Source organism: Aptenodytes forsteri, unplaced genomic scaffold, assembly GCF_000699145.1.
Source record: "Aptenodytes forsteri isolate BGI_AS27 unplaced genomic scaffold, ASM69914v1 Scaffold398, whole genome shotgun sequence".
NCBI classification, from domain to species: Eukaryota; Metazoa; Chordata; class Aves; order Sphenisciformes; family Spheniscidae; genus Aptenodytes; species Aptenodytes forsteri.
In genome coordinates, this window is record NW_008794545.1 from 1,719,182 (window position 1) to 1,742,724 (window position 23,543).

The window sequence follows — 23,543 nt, forward strand, 5'->3', positions numbered from 1 at the left end:
TACTCCGGAAGGGCAACAGTTTGCAACAGGAAAGCATCCAATGAGTCCAAAACGATGACTCCTCTCAGATGGGCATCTGCTGGCCTCAAGCAAAGTCCAACCCAGGGGCAGCGTGATTTCAAATACTTCAGAATTGCCACTGCAGGTGCTGCTTATTTCCCACTTGCGATGTGCCAGCTTGAAAAGAGTGGAAGTTCTTAATAGCATTCACTGTCCGTGGAGAGTAGGCTACAGACAAAACCCACGCTGTTCCAGAAAGCACCTTCTTCCTTGTACTGCTGCCCCTTTGATGGCAACACTGTCAATGAGATGGATAACTACTGGAGCATCACCTTTGTATTATGATTCCACTGTATATTGCCCTTGCTATAGCGTGCTTGTCTGTGATTTCAGTGTACCGCTGTATTACTCTTCTAAATCCAAATCACATGTAATGCCTAATATATCAAATAAGTAAATTTGATATTAAACATGAAAAGCTCCTTCTGTGGAACATCCGGAAGAACCTGTTTGGAAAGTATTGGACTCTGACATGTGTACATGTGAGGAATGTCTATAGATATGCACAAACATGCTTAAACATGTTAAGTGTGGCAGCAGATCGGTGGTGTGTGCTCTCATGCCATGTAACAAATGCCAAAATGCCGTTTGCAGGTTCCTGATCCCACACAAAACTAACAACCCAGAAAATCATAAGCATATTTTAAGTTATGTTCATTTTTTCCCCTTTTTGGTATTTAATGGAAACCTGATTACATAGTGCCAAGTTTCTGGCACAAAATGAAAAATATTCATAATAAGGCTGAAACAGCTTTTTTTTTTTTTCAATCGATATAGTTCAGAGCTTCCTAAGGGGAAAAAAATGCAGGAAACCTGTCTTGCAAAATGTATTTTGAAGTTAAGATTGCAATAAATCATCAGTCAAAACACTCCTAAGCCCGTCAGGGATTACAAAATGACAACCAGCTAACGGTACCAGTTTGGTCAACAGCTTGCTGGGTTTGGGGGGTTTGGGGTTTTTCCCTTTTTGAGTCTTCATTCAAACATGCTTCATGAAACAAGACTCATTTCAAATCGCATTTTCAAGCCCAACAGAAAGAAAACTGAACACATTACAAACAGCACACAGCCACATTTGCTGTGTTTACAACAGTTCAGAAATTCAGCTTTTCAAAACTAGGAAACCTCAGGGTAAGTTGCTTTCTTGCCTGTTTGTTTAACTGCTCAAATCAACTCAATTACTCATGACTCGCAGGAAAACGGAACAATTGTATGGGAACAGTTCTCCAGGCCTGACATACATTCATTTAGCCGAGTTAAATGCTCAACATGCTCAACTCCAGATTTTGCTATTATTTTGTTGTTTTTCTGAGCACAACTTGCATCGCCAAAACCAAATTAACTTTGAGAAATCTACCATGACAGGCAGTATCTTACCGTCACTGAGTCTCAGTAAGCCAGATTCAAGGTCATTCACCTCAAGTTCCTTCCTTCCAATTGTTAAAACATAGCAGGGTTCAGTTGCGCTACTTCATTTCAAAAATCGTCTACCTGCTGCCGGGGGACCTCTCTAGGCGACACCAAAATGAGCAGTGATCATTCTTCAAATGCAATTCTCAGTCCCTGAAAGGAGAGTCCATGTTCCTCCTCAAGGTAGAACACAAAAGCTTTCCCAAGCTGGGAGACGTGGCTGCTTCATCCTGGCTTTATTGTAACAAAAGGAGCCCTGTGGCTTTATTAAGGAGCCCTTTGCTCTATCTTCCCTACTGGGTATGCTCAGAGGTCACTACTGCCAGAGGAAATGTCCCTGAGGAGCTGGTGTACTGTCCCAGAAGGACATCTTGGAGACAAACCATGTCTGGGGTACATGGATAACGCTGACCACTTCAGAGCTGTTCTACGTACAAGGTAAGTCAGCTTGCTGTCAGGCTGTCACACCAAGTAATCAGTCCGTTACCGCTGGCTTTCACATGAACAATCTCATTTGTGCTAGAAGCAAAAGCAGGCAGCATTTTCCAGGAAAGACTACTGGAAAGTGCTTCTGGGGACGTCTTTGGGGTTGCCTGAGGAGAGGAGAAACATCCTTGGGAAGGGCAGGATTGAACAACTGAGTTTCTGAGTCAACTTCGCAGGTTTTACAGGTAGGTTCGAGAGGAGTGAACAAAATTATTTCAGATTGAGTGTTTTAAGTCCTTTCTATACCACAACTGATGCATTTTAGATTTCCAGGAGATACCACCTCTCATGGCAGCAGCCAGAACTGGTTGTAGATGTGCCAAAGGGAGGTATTTCCTTGGCAAACTACCCATGTATGAAAATGGGGCATCTCATTTAAGTCAATATACAGAGAACCCACACCACGCACCACAGGAAGAAAACATGCTGGTTTAGGAAAGGCTTGCAAAATCTTTACCTTACATTTGCCATATAATTATTCACGTTTGGTATAACAAAATACACCCCCCCCAAGGGTTTTCTGTCACTCATGCATATTGCTTATTCTGCTTTACAGTTAATGATTTTGTATTAATTCCCCTTTCCTAATTTTTCTGAGTACTGAACTGCAGGAGGAAGCAGGCACTGAGAATAGGGTGCATTTCTTAGATTTCCAAAGGAACTCCGTATTGCAGATTGAGGAAGGTGTTCAAATAAAGTCATGCACCTAGACGAAGTTCATAGGTTCAATGGAACTTTTGACCTCCTAGCCCAAATGCATTTTTCTCATTGAGTTTAATATTTGATTAGGAACATCCCAGCACTGTTAAATGACATGTTTTGGTTTATTTTTCTCTTCTAATGATTTATTCTTACTTGCATTCTCTGCAACAGATCTTGAATATTCTGAAGTGACATAAGTGATAGACTGGATCCTGGCTTATTTTTTTCATCCAGCAGTCACAGAAGAGAATTTTAGCGGTGGCATACTGAAGCCAGTGTAACCACTTACTGCCCTTGATGTATATTGATCCTCAGTGTGAAGGAAGACAGCCTGCCTAATCTTTGTCATACACTTATTTACAGAACTGTTTTTGGAGCAAAAAGGCAGGTGATGATTTTACTGTTAAAGCTTGATAGCAACTAAAGTGAAATAAAATTGCTGTGAAGGTATTCTCAAAACATCTGCTTAAATGTAGCTCTTGCAGACTTCAATAGCACCACTTTCCTCTCCATCTCTTCCTCTCCTTTCCCCTTGTACTGCCCCCAGAATGGTCTTTATTCTGTGCTGTAGCGTCAACTCCAACAGGACAACTAAGCAAGTGATCATGATTCAAGCCCACTTTTAATAAATGATCTCCCAGCCCACTTGTGATGTCTCATACCCAAAGCTGAAAAGAGAAAAGAAATCCTGCATCCACACAGCCCTGCAGAGTGTTGAGCATAGGTATCCATCTGCAATTTCCGGGGCTCATCAAGTTCATGGCTGTGAGTTTGACAGCTGCAGTGGCTTACAAGCCCCTGCTGCTAGTTTATTGATTTGTTGAGACTGAATAAGGGGAAGCCAATGTATGTTTTAATGCTTTGAGGATTGGCTTTCGGTTTGTGCTTTTAGTGGAAGAATCCTGTACACTGAAACAGTCACTACTGCTTCAAGGAATAGCTGTGATTGGAAGAGATAGACCACAGCCCATCCTGCCTTCTACCCACCATGCTTCTGTTCCACAGCAGTGGAAATATTACAAAGCAATATAGTCCATATGCATGAGTTACCACGTGAAGAAGACATTGGTACTTAATATTTGCTGTGCAGGTTGCTAATAAAGCCTAATGGCTATATAAGGAAAGCGACAACACTTACATTCCTCTTTAGGTAGGAATTAGGTGTTACCTAAAACTTTTTTGATCAAGCATCGGTTAACACCATATCTGAAAATACACATCTTATACTTACACACGTAAATCAAACGATTGACTACCTTCCTTTCACTACTGGGGTAATACCAGTGTTTGCAAAAGCTCACTTACTCCAGTTTCCTCCTTGAACCTGAAGAACATCCACCACCAGTACAGGAGTGGGAACTAAGTTATTTCAAAAAGCTCCCTGCATCCTTTTGATATCACATATGCAACAAAGAAATGACGTTCCACTACCAGTTACACTACATCCCTGCAGGCAGCCAAACAGCACTATAACACATTTTGCACAAAATCTATGCAAATTGGCATCCTCATTACCCCACAAGAAATAAAGGAGTGATACACACGGATTTTCAGTTGATAAAGCAACAAAGTATCATAATGCATTACCCATGTTTTAACATTTTTATTTTAGAAAGTGAACATATCCATTAAAAAAGAAAATGCATGAAGTTAAAAAAAGTAAACATAAAACTAATGACAAATTTGCAGTAACATAAAATAATTTCACCTGGTGAGTCCCAACAATCATTAAATATACTTCCACCATAGAGAAGTTTTACTTCATTATATTACCAGTCTCTTGATTAGGTACACAAGACAACACTTTCCAGTAATTACCTAGTCATTAGAAGATCAACTTCAGGAATCACTGAATAACAAAATACATCATGGACAAATATTTTCATACCACCTGGGAGGCAACCTAATATACATATGTCAACAAGGTACATCTTTGTGAGGTATTACAGTACATGGGAACCATTCCCTTTGCTTTCTAATGAATAAATTCTCCTGTCAGCAGCTCCACCAAGCAAGTCAGCCACAGACTCTGTTGCCAGTCTCCAAACCCCAACAACTTCCCTTAGAGATTTTCTTTCTGTAACAGATTACACAAATCGAGATGAATGAAGGTGCGAGTCAAGAAAACAGATATTGGAAACGGGGAGGCTGAAAAGAAAAGGTCATCCACTCTTCCAGACGAGCACTAGAAGATTTCAAATCAGAAGCTTCAGCTTCTCAAGAACATTTAGTACCTCCCCTAGCTTGAGCTTTGCCATGTGCGGTGAAGTGAAAGCATGGGGCAAGAGAATTCCAAAAGTAAATGAAGTAATTTCCAAAATAAGGAAATAATCTCTCATATTTAACCAAAGTACACTACAAAAATCTTAAGACGCAGCTGCTCCGAGGGGCAGCTATTAAACAGCCTGAGGAGGGGAAATATCAAAGTAGTTTTGCCCGTGCAATCTTCAAGATGAGTTATTTGTCCTAGACTTAAACTAAAAGAAAATCTCTTCCTAGCACTCTTGCATCGCCATCTCCAAAGAAATATCTCTCCCCGCTTCCAAAAAAAGGAGCTTTTACACATCTGGTCCACCATGGTCCTTTCCAGGACAGCCAACATGCTGCAGGTGTTCCATCCCGAGCCTGCAGCCTTTTACACTATACTCCAGAACAGCGCTCTCAGACCCCTGGGCCTGGGTTAACCAGAACTCAGCAGCAGAGGATCCCAACTACAGGGTCTCAAGAGCCTGGCAGGATTTCCTGCTTGACGGTTGCTAAGACGGACAGACTGGGCTCAAAGATGATGGGCTCCTAAGAGTTAGCCCACTGTTCAAATTATTTGGGAAGGAACTAAGAAGAAAAAAATATTTTTAGGAATATTCAGGTTCTACGCAAAGGAACTTACCTGCTTTTTCATATTTGCTATACAACTGGTTTTTCACTGTCTTGCTTTTCTTCAGAGTCTTCATCGGATCCTGAAAAGGAAGACAAGAATGCTATTAGATCAGTTGAGAGAAGAAGAAAAAAAAGGAAAAGAAAGAAGCAGACCACCACTGGTAACGGCTTATCAAAAGGCAATTCAAAGCAACTATTTCCCATAAAAATACTTACTTTTTATTTTAGATTTGTTATCTTTTCGGATGTTTGACATTGAAGGTTTTTTTTAACAGTTATCAAACCCAAAACCCAGCACTGGGATCATTCTTGAAATACCTACCCTGTCAACGGATTCAGTTAGCAAGTGCTTCAAGTTCTCACTACAACACACTCAGGACAATCAACTCCACATTTGCTCACTGACAAGCAGATTTTCCCACTTGCTACATCCTGCCCTTTGGAAGACAACTTCAGAAGACACTTTCAAAGCAGCCAGAAATACTGCTTTACAAATTAATTAATTTCTGTATCTAGTGTTCTGGCAAGAAATTGTCTCACTTTAAGCCAGGAACCAAACCCTCTGGCTCTCCCTGCCCCGTTCTCTTCTGCTCATCCCCTGCCTGCTCTCAGCTCTCTGCTCTGACAAAGCCCTGGAAGGCCCCGAAAAGAGAGGCCTTAGCTAGTCACAGGGCTACGTGCCCAGAGGCAGCTCCTGCTGGAGGCACTGCTTTGCAGGAAGGTGGCTTGATGGATCAGTCATTTCAGGGAGAGCGAGAAGATACCAAGCAAGCAGGGTGAGCAGCGTTGACCCACAGTTCTGGAGATCCAATCCAAGCTGCAGATGTCTCTGCCCACATCTGAGGTGGCAGTCAGTCCTTGCGGCAGTCAGCCCTTGTCAGGGGCGACTGAGGAAATTATCAGCCCATGCATTTCACCATGCATGTCTTGGGCAGTTTAAATGAGACTCCCACAGGGAAAAAAACCAAACCAAAACAAAAAACCAGGTGAGTAAAGAACTGTCTTTGATAAAATGCCTGGGAGAATTACTTGGGCTTTTGCCATCAATTTAAAGCTGAACTATGGACCCACATTCCCTCTCACAAAGAAGTAAAAAAAAAGAAAGACAAAGATGTTAAGCAGTTTTTTTGGCCAAACTACTCTGAAGTCCTCTCCTTTCTTGGAATAGCATACCTGCCTTTCATTTTGAAGCTCAAATTGTACAGAAACTGTAGAAATTTACTCTTTCCACACTGATTTTTCACTTGCTACCTCCAGAATGACTACTTGGCAACAAAGTCTAATGTTGAAGATGAAGGGTCAACCCATATAAAGAAGTGGATGGAAAAGGGTATGGCCCTGGGCATGGGCATCTTCAAGGAAGACATAAAAAATAAATAAGCTGAAAATTCCAACAGAGCCTGTTTTAAATGTCACCTCCTGACAGCAAAGATTTGTTTTTAGACATGTTGCCATGTCAGCAGAGGAGTTTATTCCCCTCTGCATGATCATGGGGAGTAGTTTATCTCTAAATGTTTTTCCAATCAATATGTAAGGCAAATTGACCAAAACCTGCTCACTTAGAACAATCCATAGTTTGTCTTACCTGAAAGAAATGCAGAATTTTTAAGAAAATATTTTTAATTGTGAGCTATTTTTACTGTACATAATCTAACAGTTTCAGAATGCTTTGTGACTACCAGTGTGCGTGTTTTAGTTCAAATACATTCGACTGTTTCTTTTGCTTCTCATACCCATAAAGGGTGCTCAGACAAATTTACTTGGCAGTTAGGGCAGACTAGAAGGCACGTGAGCGGTTACTGAAACCCAGGTGACAAGCAGCCACTTGATAAGCTGAAAGCAATGCCACAGTCATATACATGTAGTCACCATACGCATGCTGAGGCACGATAGCTCATTGCACATGCAACATCGACCCAGCCAAACTGCCAAGGAAAACATGTTACCCCCACTTACACTTCCTCTCACACTGTATATTCTATTGCCAAAAAAATCCCAAGCTGAATCCAGTGTAATACTTCCAACCATTATTCCTCAAGATAGACTCACAGCTTTAACTAAAATACATTTTCACTTTGAATCATTAGTTACACTCGACATTGTCTTAATGCTTTCTCATCCCTAGATGGAGCTCTAAGTCATTCGTTATGCCAAGATGCTCAGCAACCAGAGACACAGCCATTAAATTGAAAAATATCACCATGTATAACTCTATAACACAAGATAGGCAAAGCATCTGTAGCAATTAGCAGATACTAATATTTTAAATATATTGCATAATACAGCAGAGCTTTACAGAAGAGATTTACATTTTAGGGTAAAAAGACTGACATAGGATTTGGGGGTTCACACTGCGTCCTCAAGTAACTCAAATCCACTCAACCCATACAGAAATTACTTATTTCCTTGAAATGCCTGCAAACACATTCTTAACTCCTGCGGTACTTCCATTTATTTTTTAGCTTACTCGGCTCATACCTCAACTAGAACAAAGCACATGATATGCAGAGTTAAGATGTAATTAACACTTGCCCTCAGTTTAATATACCCACACAGCTAGCCTTTTTATACAGAGAGGGCTTTTTCCTTTTGTTATGAGAAAGCAAAAGAGCCTGTGATTGAAATTTCAGTTTGTTTTAGAGCAGTTTCAGGTTCACAGTCTATCCTAAGATACTGTAAAGCTCCAAGTTTAGGCTGGATCAAACAGTGCATTGCTGCATAAACACTATTGCTAGCAGATAAGGGATCACAGAATCATAGAATATCTCAAGTTGGAAGGGACCCATAACGATCATCGATGGCAGAAACGAACAATAACCACCTCCTTTCAGTTGCGGTACTGTTTTCTTTCAGACTTACCTTGTTTTTAACACCTTTGGGGCATGTCAGAAGCCCCACTACTTACATGTGTTGTAATTCATCTGATAGGTAGTAACTAAACTGAATTACTGAATAAAAAAAGAATCTTTCATTTCAGGATTATAAAGTGCACTTTTAATTTAAAAAGGAAAATATATTTTTTCCCTTCACCTTTCCCCTGCCTTACCCTCTGAAGGGGGTGAAATATTCAGGAGTTTAATGTCAATATGAAAAATCATTCACTATGCGAACATAACTACCTGCTACAGATTCAGGAGGAGAATAGAACTGCCCATCAGAGAGGACTCCTGGGTGAAGAAGAGCTGCTCGTTCAGAAGCATCCTGTGCTATCAAAAATCCTAAAAGGAAAAAAACCAAAAACCCAAATCCTCAGTGCTATAGCATAGCATCTTAAAGATCAAGTATTGATGAAGAATCTTAAAGATTGATGTATTATGTTAGCATTCCTAATAAGTTACTTCTATAAATAAATATCTCAGGAAAAAAAGCAAGCTGTTAATTTAACATGTATGTCTTCTATGTAACTTCAGGCAGCTAAGGAGACACACTCTAGCAAAACAGAGGTACTGTACACATGAATTCAGGAGTCCTTCCTTCTACTATGTGCAACTGCATGATTAGGATGTCATATGTAAATTCATCAATATTCAATGGCTAACTAAAACTCTGAAATATATTTTTAATCATCAGTGAGCTGCCACGCATAACCAAATAAATTATTTTCTCACTTTGCCACTATAAGACTCCTCATTAATGGCTTGCTTTCACCTATCTGTCTCAACATACCTAGTTACTCCAACCTTCAACTCCTTTTGGCTCAATTTCATCTAAAATCAGGAAAATAATTTGGAAATGACATGGGGCTATCCTGGTGTGTTTAATACAGGACAAAAAACAAAAGGAGTTGGGAGAGAGGCTAATTCATCTCGTCCTTACTGCCATCAACAGGACTTCTGATAATAACAGGGCAAAGATGGCATTTTAGGTCAACATAAGGCTGTTCAACTTCCATCCTTGATCCTCTGCCACATGAAGACTGATGAGGAAAAAAAAAAGAAAACCTTGATGTTTTACTGAATCAGGAGAGCTATCTGAGGCAGCCAGCAGTTATTAAAAAAATCTCTTTCCAACTCAAACTACTATTTCTACATACCAATTTATCTTATTAACCAGTTCGAAGTCTCCGAAGGAGACTTCTCTTTTACTTATATTTCCACTTTGTCCAAGAGAGGAAGGTCAGTCTCCATACTTAACAATGAGTCACAAGATACTAGAAGACACATACTGGTTGGATTTTAGCTTTAAATCCTGCTCACGGAAGGAAACTTTTAGAGCTGGAAATCTTCAGTGGAAAGACAGTTTTGCCCTTTTTTCTTTTTTTTTTTTTTAAAAGTTACAGACAAAACATCTCCAAATTCTGAGCACTGTTGCATTAGGCAGAAAATTGCTGTGGTGGTTTTTTTTTTTGTTTGGTTGTTTTTTTTAAAACAAAACAGTAAGATGGAACAAAGTCAGCTTCCACTCCCACTAGAGACAGGAGAGAAAAATACCTGGTCAAAAAGCAAAAACTATTAAAATCTGTTTTCATTATCTGTCTCAGATTTAAAAGCAAATAAGGCACTAAATAAACACAATCCAAACGTGCCTATCATTTGTCTGACTTAATTACTTAAAATCAACATTTTCCAGTGAAACCCCATCTTTTTTGGAAATATGCAGAGCTCAACTAGAAAGCATGTATTTCTAAATAAATACCATCTATTTCAAGCTCAGTAGGAATGAACAAAAAGAAAGTGTCATTGAATCCCATAGGGATTTAGCAATAATATCTCAATTTTATGAATATGATCATAAAGTATTTACATGTGTAAGTATCAAATACTTTCTTTGTCTATGAATATTCAGTATAAAAAAATGCAAAAGTCTCTGAACTGGTTAGACTTTTTATCTATTGAGATAAAAGTGTGATGGAGCTGTATTTCCTCACCCCCTCAAAAGAGAAAAAAAAAGTTAGCCTATGTACCCCTTTCTCTAGGCAAAACCCAGTGTACTCATTTAACCAACTTCTTTCTTGGAGTGGTGGAAAAGAAGAGGGAAGGGATCAAAGTAGAAAGATTGCATTTCAGAGCACTAGAAAAATGGAGGCATCCATGCCCATGTAAAGTTTTTGTTTTTATCTAACAGGCAAACATGCCCTTCCAACAGAGTTTCAGACTGTATTTCAGGTAACGATGCACAAATAACAGGTTCGCTGCATAATTACTCTCCTGCTGTTGAAACTAACAAAACATCTGTAGCAGAAATCTATGCTTTCTTTTCCTCATCACTCAAGCAATATTCTTTCAACTAAACCAATGGGTTTCCTCCATTTAGTTGAATACATTGAGTGTCAGATGACCTGCTGCCTCATCTTGAAGAGGCTGAAATTCATACTTGTTCTGATCTCATTCTGTCTGTGCATGAAGCAGTCTCTCCACAATACTTCTTTGCTTTCCCTTTTCTACCTCAAGAGTTAGTGACGTTAATTATTGTGTCTACTTTTCCTAAAAGAGGAACCAGATACTTATTCTATGCATTACCCAGAAAATAAAATTTTACAAGCCCAAGTCAGTTAAATTTTCATGTCTTAAGCTTACAAAATTATATACGTTTCTCAGTGCTTGACAAATTGCTGATCTGTCCCTTGTAACTTTTAACTTTGCCTCCCTAAATTAATTACAAACCCACTTCTTTGAAGGCGTATGTTCCTTTCCAGAAAAAGGAAAATTATGCCATATGAGTTAATTTTTCCCACAGCTCTTCAAATTTTGAGAAGCTGAAAGCAGCATTCTTCTGCCAGATAACATGGGACCAAATGTTGCCAACTGCAGCGATCGAGGGAAAATATCAAAAGCTTACTGTTTTCTTCTTCAGCTTCTTGCGGTAACACTTTAAAGTCCAAGAACCAAGTTTCAATCCAGGCAAGTATGAAGGATATGATGGGCAGCACGTAGCCAAAAGCACCCTGTGAGAACAGCTTGAAGGAAACAAAACCACACAACATTACAGAAATTACCCTGAAGAATCTTGCTTTCAAGAAAACAACAAAGTAAAACAAACATTTGATTAGAATATATACCTGTGAAATAATTACTTTTGCTAATAAAAAGGCACTGGTCACTGCTGTTGTAAACTGAAAGAGACAGGGTAAGAACAGTTAAGACTAATAAATGGATTTACTTTCTCATTTCTGCCATTATCTATCAGTTGCAACTTTAAATATTTACCAACAACAGCAAGATCATAGATTAATAAAACCTAACAAGTATGATACAATTAACTAAGTGTTATTAAAATAACCTCCTTAATAAAGATAACTTTTAATACGGAATCTCCAAATGTTGATTTCCACACAGCAGATAGGCAGTTTAGATGCTACACAGATGCTGAGTTATATAAATTGTGATCTTACTGTATAACGGAGATGCAGTATTTTATTCACCAAGTCCCTTAAAAAAAACCCACCTATCTATGTATTTGGGAAAAAGCAAACAGCAATTGCTCCAAATGCTTTTCACTACCATCCAAATCAAAAGATCCATTTCAAATAACAAAACATCTTTGCAGAAGTAAATTTGAATTAATGTTTTAATTCACATACTGATATTGTGAAAAATGAATCACTTTGAAGACTTGATACTCCCTGACATAATTAAAAAATGGCAGGCTGCATAAAACGTTGGAAAAAAACCAAAAAAAGCAGTGGACAAGTACTGTTCACTTAAGTAAGGCTTCTAACTCTATTAGTGCATTTAGGTCCAGCAATTCTTTAAATCATAGCAGAACCTAACTAGCTTCTGGTAAGCACAGGAAGGATTTTAAGACTAATGGCTTCTGCAAAACCTTCAGTGAAGCTTTATATATCTAATTGCTTACTACCATGATGGGTTCACTCTCACCACCTCACAAACAACTGCATCAAGTTGGAGGATGTCATTGGAAGAAATACTCTAAAGCTACACAACTAAGAGTAAGGGATTTTGAGAGGCGTGCACTCAAAAATAAACACCATCAGAGCAGCAGTTACTATTATGTATGTGTTTGTGCCACGCTAATAACAATTTCAAAAAAATCATGGCATGTAATCTCAAACCACTGAACAAACTGCATGCTACTCACTTGAAGAAAGTTATACATGAACACATTCTACATGCACCTACCATAGTGTAAGGGGAAAAACAGTCTAAGATCTACAATGCGCTAAGCCAGCAATATGCCTATTGTATTACAATCTATAGTATCGACTGGTGGAAGTATGAATTTGTCATCACGTTTTGCATTCTTTCTCATCCACACAATACAGCTGCATTAAAGGTACTTGCTCCAATCTACTGTGATTGCCTACAGTTCTCAAGAACTTCCTTTCTAAGAAGGGATGCATATTCAACATTTTGTATTGGAGCATGAAGCAATACAGGTGCTAGTGCTCAATGGGTGGCACCTAAAACTCTAAAAAGCTAAGAATGGGGGAGTTAACGGACAGCTGGATCTCTGGTACAATAATGCCAATTCTTCTTTTTGAATACAGTTCACTATTTCAAATGCAAATATATTTCAAACATTAATTAACAAGTCAGAGGTAACAAGCAGTTACGCTAGCCATCCATACTGGATTCAAAGTAAGTCTTCAATTTGTATTAACATGATACCTAATAAGGACCACACCCACTGTGCTATTAAAGTCTTGTCTTTAGGCTGAAAATCTTCCAGAACAGAAGTTTTTAATCTGTAACTGTACAGCGAATTTTTATATATAGCATCAAGATGATTCTTAACATACAAGCGTTAAGAGGCATCTAAAATTTTGTCTGTTTGATCCATTCTAATTAAAACTCCATTATGCTTGGCTACTACTCACAGCTATTGCCCACCAATGGCGCAGTCTGCACATTGCATATGCAAGTATTAACACCTTAAATCGAAAGACTGCCAGTAGCTATAGAGAAAGGAAAAAAATATTTGTTGGTTAATTCAGAACACAGAAGAACCACAAGATTCTCAGCTCACTGAAAATACTAACTGCTTACAAAACAACTTAAAACAGGACAATCTGTTTTGTTATTGAGAAACAAATTTGAATGTGCTTATAAAACAGACATAGAACATAATTTCTCATTTGTAAAGCAAATGGCACTACTCACATGCCTACATAGGCTCAAATATGCAAGCATGTGCAATTCCACAAATAAGTTAGAAACATAAGAAAGCTACACAAAGTATGTTCATGATCATTTTACCTGACTGGAATCTAAGCAGTTAAATCTAGATGCAGTTAATCCAGCAAATACCTTGAGCATTACTGTGCATCTCACTGATCTTAGTGGTGTGCTACTGCGCAAGAATATCATTAAAAACTGTAAAGACTTCACAAATGCAATCCAAAAATGGGAAGAATTTTTAAAAACAATTTTCTACTTACTAATTTTTTTAGTATTTCTTGAAATATTAACATTGCAACAATCAATTATTCTTTATGGAGATGCCTGCAATAGCAAGCCGTTTGAAATATTTTGCAGTAAAGAAAGGTAAGTTATGGTATTTCTAGGCCAGAAAATGAAATCAATAGCAGACAGACGAAATTTCTGAATCAGGGACTCTAACCCTCCATTTCCCTGTTCATTCTTTGATATTAGATTGCCTCCAACTTGTTTTAAAAGATGTGTTCAGAATCTAAAAAATGTGAAACAAACGCTTAAAAATGCAGAGAAATCAAGGACAGACATGGCCAGAGGTATAATGAACCCATTTAATCTTATGCAAATACATGTTTCAGTGACGTCTAGTAGAAACAGAAGAAATCCTGTATAAGCCCAGAAATCATTTTGCAGAATTCAATGACCTAGTCCCTTCCCAGGGAATAAAAGTCTATTATTTTGCATTACATGTTTTTAACCCTTGGTTCAACTACAGGGCAAAATAATTGCCAGAGCATCAACACTTACAGATAACATTTTTTGCTTTCTGCAGTAGTGTATATCATGGAGAACCTGGCAGCAAAATAAAGAGAGAGAAAGGGAGAAGTAGCATAGTTTGCTAGCTTCTGGAATTTTTGTATCCGGTACCTCATTCCATTTGACACAGCAAATGGTCCAATGCAGAAGCAAGGATGGGTTTTTACACCAGTTTCAAAAAGAGATTCTAGATATTTCCAACCCAACCTATTCTATGATTCTGTATAGTCATCAATATAAAATGACTGATACCAAACCACCTCATCTCTGCCAGGCAAACAAGATCTGGTAGAATTAATGACCTTGCAAAAACATGGGGCCCTTCAGAAGAACCATAAAGAAACAGCTTTTCCTTCGAGATCAGTAACCTGGTCCATGCAGTGCAAAATGCATTCCAACTACAAAGCTACAGCGTTACTGAAAGACAGAGAAATTTCCTAATGCAGTAGAGTTCCTCCCATGTGCCTAAGGTGCTTATACATAGTAAAGAAGAATTACACTTCATGTCATCTGTTTTTAGTACAATGTTAAAACCACCTGTTTGAGTTAAAACACAGAAATCTGAAAAAACCCTGACCTATACAGGCCAACCTGGGAACAAGTCTCTCCTCACTGCAATTGCCTTATTTCTGTGGAAGGACAAAAACATCGGTTTAAACAAAATGATTTTACAGCTGGAGGACTATTGGTCTTGTCCTCTTAATGAATTCTCTTTACGTTACATCAGTCTCACATTCTTGACTGAGTTTTTAATCTGCTTTTCCGCACCCCCCCAAAGCAGAAGATGCAATTTAAGTGTGCCTAAGCATCTCTATTCACAGGCTCCATGAGCCTGCTGCCAAAGAAGGACTGGGCAACCCCCAGACGGGTGAAATTTGGCACAAGTCCTTCCAGTTTAAATTATCAAGAAAAGATCAACACTTTCACAGGACTCAAACTAGGGAACATCTGTGGAAGGAGGAACGTGGGAAAACTATACTTTTGCTGCTTTTTTTTCTTTCCTTTTCTTTTTTTTAAAGAACACTTACAAATATATCAAAATATGAAGAAGAGTAGTCATATTGTAGGACTTCTTTCTCTAGGGTAGTCTCAATGCCTCCTTTTACCTACAAAGAAACAACACCACACACAGCTTTAGAACAGAAGTTACTGAAGCCAAAATACACACAAATCTGCAGGGTAAAATTAATAGTTCCCCACTGATGTACAAAAAGGTCATTAAACTAAGTACAGAGGGCATATATGCTAAGAATGTCAATCTCAAGATTAGTGTCCTTATTTGTTTTTCATGATTATATACAATTTTCAAAGTGAAAACATTTAGGATTAACACCTGGCCTATGCAAGCTACACTTCAGACTGTCCCAAAATAAAAGAAAACAAGTTGTTGAGAGACGAAGAAATGATTAAATGTAAGGTCTGTTACACAAATTCACAGAGCATTTTATGTCTCATAAGGAGGATCAAAACAGCTGATGAAAAAGCCACCCAGAAACTAGCTCTAGTCAGTCACATGTTAACAAACAGGAAACAAAACAGCAACTGAATTCATACTCCAGATCTTTTCCTTATCAGCATACATACTATCTGTTTTAAGACAGCTGAACAAAAAAACCCACTATAAAAACCACAGAAGCTGCAACTATTAGACCATTCTCCCACAAACAACTAGTGCCCAAGTTTAGTTCTTTCATTTGCTTGAGGGGATTCAAAACGACATCTTCCTTAGCCACTGTGTTTCTTTCCAGTGGAAGGATTTGTCACTTTCCTGTTCAAACTGGGTTAGTAAGAAAATAATTTGTGATGTATTGGGTCAGAGAGTGAGAGGAGTATATAACTTAGTTGGGAGCGAAAAACCTTATCCTGTCCATATCCTATTGTTTTTAATATTAAATTCAATAATTAAGCTCTGCATGAAATAGTTACGTAAAGCACCGGAAAACAACACCAACAGAAGGCTTTAATATTGAGTTTGACTACTGTTATCCTTTTAAAGAAAGGTGGTACCAAAGCACGCCAACAACATATGCTCACCATCTCAAAGCAATGCAATCTAGACACTTCCACACTTTTCCCAACTATACTGCTGCACAGTGTTTTCCTGAGACTATTCACTCCAACTGGAAATTGCTTCTATTTCTTCTCCTCCCCTCTATGGCTACCTGACAATTTTCTAAATATAGCTTCCTCTTGGTTGCTCTACTGCATCAGGTGTGATCATCTGTTTCCAGCATAAATAAGGAAGATCAACTTCCCCCCCTCCAAGCTGTTCACTGTGTGGCTGCATGAGCACCATGTTAACATAAGGATAAACAGAGAACCATGACAGCCTTGATTTAGGGTTTGCTCAACAGCCATGGAGCTACTCCCTGAAGTGTTTAAAAATAAATTACACCTAAGCACACTGGATAATGGCGACAAAGGGAAAACAATACTTACAGGAACTCTGGCAGCAATTCTGAAGTCCCACTACTTATGTATCAGTGACGAACAGTCCTAACACAGTGCTATTTGACTTCCCAATGAACAAAACTTAATTTAAAAAACAGAACAAAAAAACCTAATCACACGTCAGATCCCAGATACCAAATGATGGCTTCTAATATTATGACTTCCGAAGACAAAAAACCTGTTTTTCATTCTTGCTGACATTTGGCAGTACAGGACTCTGGTTCATAATATGTTCTCCTTAAAACAAAGCTTTTCACAAAGAAAACTGCTAGGATCTTGAGGTCCCTTAATGCTGCAGCATTCAAAATGTAACACCATGAGTTGGCAGCATTTTCTATACAGAGTCAAATATTCTGAGAGTGCTAATATGAAAACCTATACTCTGAATCTTTGACAAGAGACACAAATCCAGACTGCTCCCCTTAGTCGAACAAGCTGTTGAGAAACTGGCCTAAAAAAAGGAAATGCATCAGAACACTGTGCTGCTTTTCTAAGACAAGACGCACCGGATACAACAGTCTTTCCACCTAGAGAGACAACAGAAGTCTAGACCCAAAATTACAGCATTCAGGCAAGCAAAGTCTGCTTTCTCAGATTAAATCGGAAAGTGTATTTTTCACTATATCAATGAACTACTTGAACAGTCAGCTCCTGAAACTTCATAATATCAGATCAATAACCAAGGTTATTTATCTTGTAAAGGAATGCTAACAAAAAATGTTTACTCAAGATCTTTCTTGTCCAGAAAAGGGATTCCTCCCATTTTTCCTGTCTTAAATGCATACTTTAGATTATAGGTTAAAACCCAGCTCAAGAACTAGGATGCTACTTATGAAATAATAACAAATCAGCTACCCTATTGCTTTCTGGAAATTTCAGAACTGCCTCATTTTCCAAATTACAAATGCTGGAGTTAAAAGGTGGCAACTGTGGGAGATTATGTTGTTTAAATGCACCCTGCCGTACACAATGTATAGCATACTAAGTTTGTCTCAAAGAAAATACATCACAGCAAAATAAAGGTTTTGGCCACTAGAAGTCTTTCCAGGGACTAACACCTCAGTGAAATATCATTGACTGAGTTACTCAGAAGGCAAACTCTCGAAACCTGTTAAAATTCACACTTCTCACCAAATTCAAAGATGTACAGTAACATTTTTGTTTACTTGCTCTCTGAAAAGATCACTGGATTTCCAATGGTTTCTTCAGCATGGTTCATAGACTACAGGAACATCAAAAGGTTTAATGATAAGAAGATAAGAAACCATGTATCCTAATGACTAAAAGTAGATGCAGTTGAGTAGACACTATGTTCATGAAAGCTTAAAAGAAAGAAGATTTAATTTAAATAAATACAAATAGCATATAATTTGGGATAGAAAAAAGCAACTTATTAACCACTCCTGAAGTGAATTAATAAATTAATAAACTCTAAGGGTACTGAAAAGACAACTCACATTTAATTCTATTATCCACAGCAAGGTTATGAATAAGAGATCAAATGTAACAAACAAACAGAAAGTCCTTCTGACATCCGATATGCCTTTCTTCTCTCTGCCTTCATACGACTCAATCCTTGCCGTCAGTTGCACTGGGTTGATGGAGTGGACATCCCGCAAGGAAGGACAGGATTCCACACTGCTACTGTGAGCATTTTCTGCATCACCTGGCACCCGATTCATCCTGGGTTTGCTTAGAGTGGTCGTCTTCCAGTTTCACCATCACTAACAGGCTGATCCATATAGGAAGAATTTCTAAACAAACAAACAAAACCAAAACACATTAGTTACCAACCCCCCAGAATTCCAGTAGGTAACTTCATCTTACCATGTCAGTTCTCTTTTTGCTAAACTGACAACTAAGAGAATTTGGCAAGTAGGCTCTAAAAATTGTTTCTAAAATATGATATATCTAGGCTCTCTTCATCTCACAGATGTGTGAAACAAGTGAATTAATGTTCAATTAGACCGGTGGGAATAAGGAACACTGTCTAGATTTAGAAGGCTCCATTCTCCACGTTGTTAGAGTGGGATCATTAAATGGGAATGAATAAAGAGCACGATGCTGTGCATCTTTAAGGTTTCCGATTCTGATTTAAATGCTATTAACAGGAAGCCAACTTAAAGGAATTTCCACATACAATTCCTGAAAAATGGCAGTGTTAGCTACCAGCACATCCAGAGCCGACACAACCAAAAGATTAGAAGTCCATTAAAAACCCTGAATACTGTAGTAATCATTCTATAAAGCAAATACACTGCTATTTGCTCTATAGATAAGTTCATCTGCTACGACAACTTATATTGCCAGACAGGGTCTCTCTGAAAAAAACTGTATGTAACCCAGTGGTTAAAGGTAATGCATTTACCCTAAGTCTCTTCTGACTATAAGGCTTTTAAAAAAAAATTTCAGGTTAAATTTCTTATAAAACTGGAGCAGTTTGATGTACAAGTCACTACATTACTCCATGAGAACCTTTTTCCAATTAAAGCTTCTAGAAAGAGTTGACTAAGAAGGTCACAAAAGTTTCAAGGAAACACACAGAAAATTTAAGTTTATGCAAAATACTCAGAAGATTAAGCTATACATCCTGTGATACAAATCACATCAGCCAAGCTTCTGTAACGCTGGGGGAATAACTTTTTGAAATTCAAGAACAAAACTTTGTCTCTTCCTGCATGGGCTGTCTTTCAGTAAACCACAAAACAGAAAGAGAAACCCTTCCCACTCTTCTATTCCAACTCCCAAGTGTGCAAGAACACAGTCAACCAAAGCACAACAGGAATGCAGACTTGGGAGTTGGAATAGAACACAGTCAACCAAAGCACAACAGGAAAAGCAGACAGGTTCTGTAACACACCGCTAGGCAAAAACGAGGATACAAGGACACAGGGGAAAAGGAAAGGTGGGGAAGGCAGTTGCCAGCGCACACACGTCACAGCTGAGGAAGAGGCAGGCTAGCCAGGGATGGCCAATATCTAGGTCAAGTCACACATAACAGCCTTCAGGTAGTTCGAAGTCCGCTTTTCTTGGGCAACGTCATGAGAACGGTAACAGACCCGCACCAAGACAGAAACTACCTTGCCAGCTGAGTCTCTGCTGAAGGGAACAAGTGATCAGAGGCAAACCAAGCCGGTATCAATCACCATCTCATTCTGGGATCCGGCTGCGGGCCAAACCAAGCACAAGGCCAAGCACAAGCACAGGCAGGCTACTGCCATCCTGCTCCTGCCTGGCAAGCAACCCCAGGACGCTCCTGCCCATGGCTTTCCAAAGCCAACCCAAGGTATATGTCTTCTGGTTCTCAGTTGTAAGCCATGGGACCAGGAAAGCTGACAGGCCTTTTGCTGGGCCTAATCTCCTTTAAAGAGGTGTTAGCAGAGCACACATGACCAAAGAAATTAAGAAGTGGGAATAGGAGATTGAGATAATCAGTGTCATCATTAACGCGTATAAAAATAAAGACAGAAATTGTTGTACTGCACTCACTCCTGTTTCAAGATGTTTTCAAGCAGATTTACAACCGAGCATCTTCCTTACTTCTCATTCTCACCCTCCTGTTTACCCAACTTTGACTGAGAGGTGTCAGGATTTGTGCAGTGACTTTTCCCAGTAAGTACCAGTCTCAACTCTGTAACACATGCCCCCTCCCTTCCTCTGAGTCATGCACAAATTAGAATTTATAAACACCGTTAGGCAAGTGGACAAACTTTCAAGTTAAACAGAACTTGCATCAGGTTTCCAAACTTATACAGTTATAGTACTGAAAGGACTAGGAAGTTTTACAGCAGGAACATGAACGCAGACTTACTCCACATTAAGAATTCCAGTGAACCTGCTTCTCTCCGACTATCCCATGTTGATATACATTTTCAGTCAGAAACTGTTTTGCAATTACTTCTATACCTGTTTCAAATACCAGCCACTAAACCTTATTCTACAAATCACATTTATCTGTTAGTTTGATAATATCCACGTTATCTAAAATGCCTGTCTATTCAAAACAAAGCATGTCATTTAACTATTCACTATGCAAAGACATATTTCAGTACAGTAGACAGTAAAGTTGAGCAGAAACATGGTTATTTCATAACATCCTCTGGTAAAGACTAGTCCACACCCAAGGATTCATGTTGCTTCTTTGAGGAAAAGAAGAACATTTTGAAAATTAAGCAGAAGTTCTGAAGAACTGCCATTTATTCTGTCCTCTCTTCCCCCGAACAGAAATAGTACTAATTGCCATTAATTTCATTAGTACCATCAAACTCACAATTCTATAGAATAGAACAGAATAGTTCAGTTCAGTTGGAAGGGACCCACAATAATCATCTAGTCCAATTGCCTGACCACTTCAGGGCTGACCAAAAGTTAAGGCATGGTATTAAGGGCATTGTCCAAATGCCTCTTAAACACTGACAGGCTTGGGGCATTGACCACCTCTCCAGGAAGCCTTGATAGAAAAAGACCTTAATTTTGAACAGAACACGGCTAGAAATAATTAATAATTTCTTAGAAGATCTCAAAGTGAAGCCCACACGCCTCTGCATACCAGAAAAGGTGATGGTGCTGTGCCTGCCACAGGAGTCTCATCGGGCTCTACATAGAGCCAACGTGTTGCTTTCTGCCCACAAATGCCGTTTAACTTGACACTTGCAGCAGAGGCAGCAAATCCTAAATGAAAGGAGGTACTAATTTTGGAGTATCATTTAGGTTTGTGTTGTTATTATGTATCCTAGCCCTAGGTAGCTGCAGGCTGCTGGATGCCGATAGCAAAGGAGATCAGAGACAATGTTATATTCCTAATTGGTAAAACCATTTTTACCCAGCTGAATCTCCATCCCATAGAATAAAATGTATGTTTATTTTCTGGTCAATTCACTGACTTACAGGTGAACTTTCTCAGGACAGCAAATTCATGAGACTGCATCAGCAACATTTGACCATAAGAAGCTTTTCTTAAATCGCTGACATCATAAATAATGCAGCTTGTCAGAAGGACTAAACTCTGAATAAGAACTCTCAACTGGCATTCAGCTTTGAAAGATGCTGCTTCTGTTGTGGGCTTGAAGAGGGGCTCTTGCCTAAAGGTTGCTACTTTTTCCAACTGTACCAGTTGAGCTAATGAAAGATATTGCCTCTTCCTACAAACCTTGTCCTGTCAACGGGATGGGGTTTCTTTACTTGTCTGTACGCTCGGTACTCCACAGATTTCCAAAGAAAGATGATGGTTTATGCCAGCACAGGATGTGTCCTGGATTTTTTTTTAATCAAATGTGCTTGCTTGAACACAGAGCAGGCTATGAGCAAGAGGCAGTGTCCCTTATCACGGGAGAAAGCTGACCCAAACTGATGACATTTTTCCCTGTTTCCAGCCTGCTGGGACATCCTAGACTGGAAATCCCATTCAAGGAGCCTACAAGGCTCATGTTCCATGTAGGTGAGAATGGGAGAAAAGCAGCAATGAAAGAGCAAGGTGAAAAAAGAAGTGAGATGAGGCAAAATTAAAGTATGCCAACAGAGTGGTAGCCCAGAAACCAGTCAGCCATGCCCCACATAAAAGAGGGGGGGGTGGGGGGGTGGCTGGCAGGGGGGTGAAGAAAGGAAGATGACAGAGAACCATCTTTGCCTGCCCCTTCTCAGCCTGTTTTATGGGTTTATAGAAACGACATGGGGGACCAAATCCAAATTTAAAGGTTCCTAAACATCAGCATTTCTTTTCAGGCAATACAAACCCCTGAAAGACCTGGCCAGCCTGACAGAGTACCCAGGGGGTTTGCTCACACGGACGCTGCTCACTCAGCACCTGACGGCCCCGCGGGGACCAGTGCAGGGCTTCTGGGTGCCCCACGGAGGGAAAGAGGCTTTGGGGGGGCCTCCATCTCCTCCTTGGGAAGGAGGCTTTGGGTGAATTTGACCTTTCGGGCTCACTCCAGGGAAGTACCAAACAGTTGCACCGCCCGCTGAAGTGGATAGACTGAGCGCGAAATCATCTCTAGCCAGTGGAAATCAACAGTCAGCGCTTATGACCCTGTTCTTTTCTTTCCAAGAAAAGTTTTCTTAACTGAGCTGCTGAATTTGGACATTGAAAGCGCCTAACTCCCTTCCATTTAATTTCCACCTTGTGCTAGCTCACACTGCCAGAATGATATTGCCCTTAGGATTACTTGTTCCAACAGTCTCACTCTTACAGCTGTGGATGAAAAGGACAGATGGTCCCCGTGGGAAACATTAGGAGAAATAATCAGAGGGAGAAGTCTAGAACGAAGCAAGGCAGGACATGTTCCCGTGCACCTGCTGCCTTTCTCATCGCACGAGCCACCCGAGCTGGACTTGCAAAACAGGCAATCGCAAAAACTAAGGCACAGGAAGCAAAGCGCTATTGCGCTTCAACGATTGGGGCTAATACTGTCTATATTAGAGCAGCGCTCGCATGGTGTCAGACGTGCTGCTCCCTAATGAAATCTCCCTCTCTGGAGGATCTTTTTTAAGAGCAGAAAGAAATGTTGGATAATGCCTCCATGGCGAGTCGCGTCCCAGCCAGCCAAAAGCACCAGTCAAGGGCGGCCAAGCACAATACATCTTTAAAGCGTCCTCCTCTATTTCTACAGCAGCTGCCTGAATCATGGCTGTCAAAGGGCTTTAGAGGAGGAAGACATATGTGGCATGTGTTTGGTCAGGTGTCTCAAG

The 23,543-nt window shown here is 39.5% G+C and overlaps 1 protein-coding gene across 3 annotated transcripts; it reads right to left on the reverse strand.

Annotated features, from left to right (window-relative positions):
- Positions 1-4,246: 4,246 nt before the first annotated feature.
- STARD3NL (STARD3 N-terminal like) lies at positions 4,247-18,611 on the reverse strand. Of its 3 annotated transcripts, XM_009272428.1 has the most exons (8): positions 18,314-18,611; positions 15,434-15,511; positions 13,313-13,390; positions 11,534-11,587; positions 11,314-11,431; positions 8,655-8,753; positions 5,546-5,615; positions 4,247-4,735 (listed from the first exon to the last, which is right to left on the reverse strand). In XM_009272428.1, the coding sequence occupies exons 1-7, from the start codon at positions 18,536-18,538 to the stop codon at positions 5,563-5,565; spliced, it is 705 nt and encodes a 234-aa protein (XP_009270703.1). In that variant the 5' UTR covers positions 18,539-18,611; the 3' UTR covers positions 4,247-4,735; positions 5,546-5,562. The 3 variants fall into 3 exon arrangements, with proteins under 3 accessions (XP_009270703.1, XP_009270704.1, XP_009270705.1); XM_009272429.2 differs by lacking the exon at positions 13,313-13,390 and having other exon boundaries at positions 18,314-18,605; XM_009272430.2 differs by lacking the exons at positions 11,534-11,587; positions 13,313-13,390 and having other exon boundaries at positions 18,314-18,605.
- Positions 18,612-23,543: the final 4,932 nt, after the last annotated feature.